This window comes from Pisolithus orientalis (genome assembly GCF_024613125.1).
Source record: "Pisolithus orientalis strain OTSU chromosome Unknown F5J12scaffold_457, whole genome shotgun sequence".
NCBI lineage: Eukaryota > Fungi > Basidiomycota > Agaricomycetes > Boletales > Pisolithaceae > Pisolithus > Pisolithus orientalis.
Genome location: NW_026261238.1, coordinates 1 through 4693, shown reverse-complemented (window position 1 = coordinate 4693; position 4693 = coordinate 1). Strand labels below are relative to the sequence as shown.

The 4693-nt window shown below is 50.3% G+C and overlaps 1 protein-coding gene across 1 annotated transcript; it reads left to right on the top strand.

Moving 5' to 3' along the window:
* Positions 1-1179: 1179 nt before the first annotated feature.
* F5J12DRAFT_426187 (HSP20-like chaperone) lies at positions 1180-2084 on the top strand. The gene is made up of 4 exons (XM_051739369.1): positions 1180-1280; positions 1335-1538; positions 1590-1821; positions 1875-2084. The coding sequence occupies exons 2-4, from the start codon at positions 1351-1353 to the stop codon at positions 1995-1997; spliced, it is 543 nt and encodes a 180-aa protein (XP_051593935.1). The 5' UTR covers positions 1180-1280; positions 1335-1350; the 3' UTR covers positions 1998-2084.
* The last annotated feature ends 2609 nt before the right edge of the window (positions 2085-4693 follow it).

The following is a 4693-nucleotide window of genomic DNA, read 5'->3' as shown; positions in this document are numbered from 1 at the left end:
GTCAATGCGTAATGGTCGGCCACCGACGTCTACGTTATTGAGGTTTCGCACAGCAGAGGCGGCAGTCTCGTGATCTTGAGGATATCGGATACGCACACACAATGAAGTTTCAAGGAGTGATACATGTAACATAACGGCCGATGTTTTCGAAAATTATAGTGACGCAAATCATGGTCAGAATACCTGAGTTGCGCCGAGCGGGATGAATTAAAAGTACCAGCAAATTCACAAAAGCCGTATCCCCTTGGCTTTCCTGTTTCCCTGTCGAATACAAGTCTGAATGTCAGTCAGCTAAAACGGTCAGCACCTGGATGGATTGAGTTTGTACCGGAAGCCAACGACCTGGCCCACTGTTTTGAAGACCTCGATGAGTTGCTCCTGGTTGAACGTGGGCACCAATGAGACAAGAAACCAAGGAGGTGCGTACCTCCCCCATGTGGTACGGAACATTTCCGACTGCCCAGACCTATGAACCAAAGACTTGGCGGTGATGAGTGAGTAGACACACCAAAGACGACCTTGCTCATTGTGACCGTGCCCAGGTCTGCAGCACGCTGTGTCTTGGTCTCGGCTTAATCTCGGTGGCACAGGCGTGAATACGACGATCAACTCGAGTCCAGGCGGGGCTGGCTAGGATGGCACTGCAGCGTCAACGTTGCTACGGACAACGTCGACCGACGCAAAGCTTCCAGGCTGCAGTCTGGATGCGTTGATTACCAAACGAGCGGGATTTGTCAGCCACGCGTCGTTCACGTGAGCAAAAGCGTTGGTAACACATCCGGTGGTCGCCGACTTCACTGACTCAGTTCACTGATCAAGCTTTCGAGCCTGCCCGACAGCCAGCTACCACTAAACATCTTTGACACTTCTGACTCTGTACGGCAGCCGTCATGAGCGGACCCCCGAGCAGCAACGGCAACTAATCAATGACCACGTAGTTTCTAGCAAGTTCGCGAACGGTCCTTGGAGCAAGCTGTAGATGGGTGGTGCATGTGGTGCCGTGGAGAGTAGCCGTGGAGAGTAGTTTGAAAAACTTCCTTCGGTGGCATGATGTCTGTTCATCGGCGTCAGTGGACCACTAGCATGAGATTGACGTATGCAACTTTGCTGTGGTTAGAGCTCACATTACCTGCACCTGTGTAGGAATCCAGGGATCCTACAGCAGTGCCGCATATGGGTTCCATAGCCCAGATCGTGGTTCTGACCACGAGTGGCTGTGCGATGACTTCCGGCTCGGAGTGACTACCAATTAGTCATCTCGCCCCACACTCCGTATAAAAGCGAGTGGTGGATGGCAGGGGGGAAAAACAAACAAGCTGATTATTCGCTAACAGCTCCCCTCTCTTCTCTATGACAGTTTCAACTACTGTGCTCATCGCTAACAAGCTGTCTCGCATACCAACGTCACATTCGCAGGAGGAACGCTTCCGCGCTCTAGACCGGAACCTGGCTAGAAGATATGTAGCGCTCCTTCTTCATCAGGCCAGAATGTCTGAAGCCAGGCGGTTGGGCGATGGCGAGCTGCTCTACAGACCGAGGTATGTATCCACTTCTCTGTTGTTGGACTTGCTGCTCACCCCAGATTTTAGGGTAGAAGTATGTGACGATCCGTCCTCGTCCCGCATAACGGCGACGGTAGAGCTGCCTGGAGTAAATGCGGAGGAAATCAGTCTTCAGGTTGGCACAAACAGTACACTTCGTATATCAGGAGAACGAAAGAGGAGAACATCCCATACACCGGGATCGGACGCCAAGTATCCTCTTCAGGAAATCAAATATGGCAAATATGAACGGGTCCTTCAGCTTCCGCAGGGAACGATGGTAGGTGGCTTTGACTCATGCTTCTTTCCAAGTTTTTGATCAGAAATCTAAAGTTGACTACGATCTCCGCCGCCGTGGACAACGGGTTGCTTGTTCTCTCGTGGCCGCGAGTACCACCGAGCGCCACTACTAGTGGACCCACTAGTAGCAGGGTTGACGCTGCGGAATCTTCTTGACACGTTTTACTGTTTAGGATGAGCCGGCCTTCCTGGTTTGCTATCGGCGGGGCTATGTATTCTTTATAGGTTGCAGGGTTAAAAGCTTACACTAAGAAGAACGTAATCCCACAACAGACTCCTTTTGGGCTTCATAGGACAATACACCACTTACTTTTGCACTGGACTTTAGTATGTACCTCAACCACCCATGTATTTGTTTAGCTATTAGTACTTGGTGTCGGCACTTCTGTCAAAGAATGAAAACTAGGCACAGGAATTTTGCAATTGCTCGCGGCAGGAACGTGAAATTCACATCTGGTGCCCTCACGAAGCTCCGCTAGAGCTGTTTTTGCCGGGCCTCAGGACACCCGGGGCTCACAATAATAGCAGGGGTAGCTCCGCGCTGAGAAGACGAACTGTGAGCGTATCTCAGAATGGAACGGTGGCCAACATGATTGAATAATTTGTGGCACGTGCTTCTAGGACAGCTGTCTTGCAAGTGACTATTCGTACGTACTTTTCATGCGCGTTTGGCGAAATTATCTTGACTCTGGTTGTCCTCCGTCGGGTTTCCATTGAACAGCATCCCCCCGCCTCAGGTCCGGCGACGCGAGGTTCGGCAGCTATACTGATCTGTGATGTAAATCGCCAGGATGCGCCTCTCCTAGTAAACGTGTTACATCGCCGGCCAGATCAGGATCATGTCTCGCTTCTAATTCACCCGGCGCATCGATACAGGAAGGCCAGATCATCAGAGACGAGCGGTTTGAATTCCAAATGTACACCATGACGCGTGCGTGGCGCACTGGCAACCCAGAAGTGTGCAACAATGGTACACGTATAAATTTAAGCATCAATCGCAGCCGTCGACCTGGTACGAGTCATTGGGATCCTAGCTGGACTCTCGCTGGTGATTATGCAATAGGAGCGGGTGTAATTCATTGCAGACCTAGTCATAGGAACACCCATGACGCCACCGTGGAAGCTAGTCGACTCATTGCTTAATGCCCATTAAGGAGACTTCTGACACATGACCTACACGTGCTGTAGCAGACTGGCAGCCTGTATGTTTGCGCAGGCTCCCACCTGACAGCGGCATAGGGGTTTTCCAAATGGCCTGTGTCAACGCAGAGATGATTTTGCCGATCTTCCAACCCAATCTTCTTTTGGGAGGAACAGACCCCATTAACACGGTAACTCAACAGAGTTCCAATACAAGATCGGTCTATGATCAGATCAAGCTTTCGTCAACCACCTAAGTTTGGAGGGTGGACCGGGAGAAAACTTGCATCTGTCGTTCTCTGTGCGGCAGCTTGTTAAATGGGTATAATTAAATGCAGAACGCTCGGAGAGTAGTCTTCCCCGTCATGGGCGCAGGCAGGCCGTGTACCTTCGAGCACCAAACATCCCATTCCACAGAATATGAGTTGGCTGCATGGCACTGTTCATACTTACGCAAAATATACTACGAAATGTTTGAAGCCGGCGTTCACTCTGTCGCCCGGTCAGTTGGTGGGCTGACAGACGCCATTGCTGTAGGTAATATGAATAGACCATGGCTCTATACGCCTGCCATTGCCTGAAAAGAAAACTTTACCAGGTGAGTATGCTGCGAATTTAAACGTCAAACAGTGGCAGCCTGCAGTAAGTTCCAGTGTCAACAAATCAGGAAGGTTGGCCTGAAAAAGAATTTGAGTGATTCACATATCTCGTAGCAGATGGGCAGTGACCGGCTGACCACTGATGGCACACTGAAATGACTCACCTTGATTCTTACAGTAAACACCCCCGTCAACGTGGAACCCCTAGATCTGAAGAGCTCTACGAAGTGGCACGATGGTGATCTCCGACCTGTGTTTTCTTCAGTTTACTGGAAATGGTAGGGTGATGTACTGCACTGATATTCGTCTTACAGCTCCTCCCTGGTTCCTTGAAACACGCGTGGCTAAATATTGATTGTGTTTCCCTTGTCTAGGACCTTTGAATCCTTCGATTTCGTTCCAAAATCCCCAATAATCATTTTCAGATTCTTGTGGTACCAGGAAAATTCAGACTGGCCAGGCTTAGAAGAGGCCAAGAGTTGGCTTGTGTGCAAAGTAGCCCCTAGCCCAAGTGGACTTCATCCTATGAAAACCTAACCCAAGCTTACGTAACGGCCCTTTACTTGAGTTTGTAATCCTGTGCATTATTGTGGCTGTGGGTGACTAATTCACGGCATTATCCGAGACCTCACAGAGACGCCTCTATATTGTAATGCTGACGCAGAGTCCCAGTCTGTTTTTTAGTCACTGCTGGCTGAAATGCTGCTAACCTCTGCAGGCAGCTCTGAGTACTTGCCACGGTACCGCTCTACATATGACTTAGTAAGTTCCGTCTCTGGCCCAATCGGCTCGGCAGGGCTGCAAGGAATATACCGGTCAGCGCTGCGCCGCAGGAACTAGAGCTAAGCGCTTGGCATGTACGGCTTTAGTGCGCACTCTCCACACTGCGACACATTTTTATGATTTACCAGTACAGCAGACCCGGATTGAAACTTGACACGAGATTAACGACTGCGGAACAGGCAATTATCTACAGTACCCGAGTACTGCATCCGCGTTCTCAGGGGCATTGCATAGGGACTAAGTACTGCCAGAAGGTTGCGTGGCCTTATTACACGTTGACGAGTAACACAGATGAAAGGAACATATACGTGGGCCGTTCCCTTCCGGTCG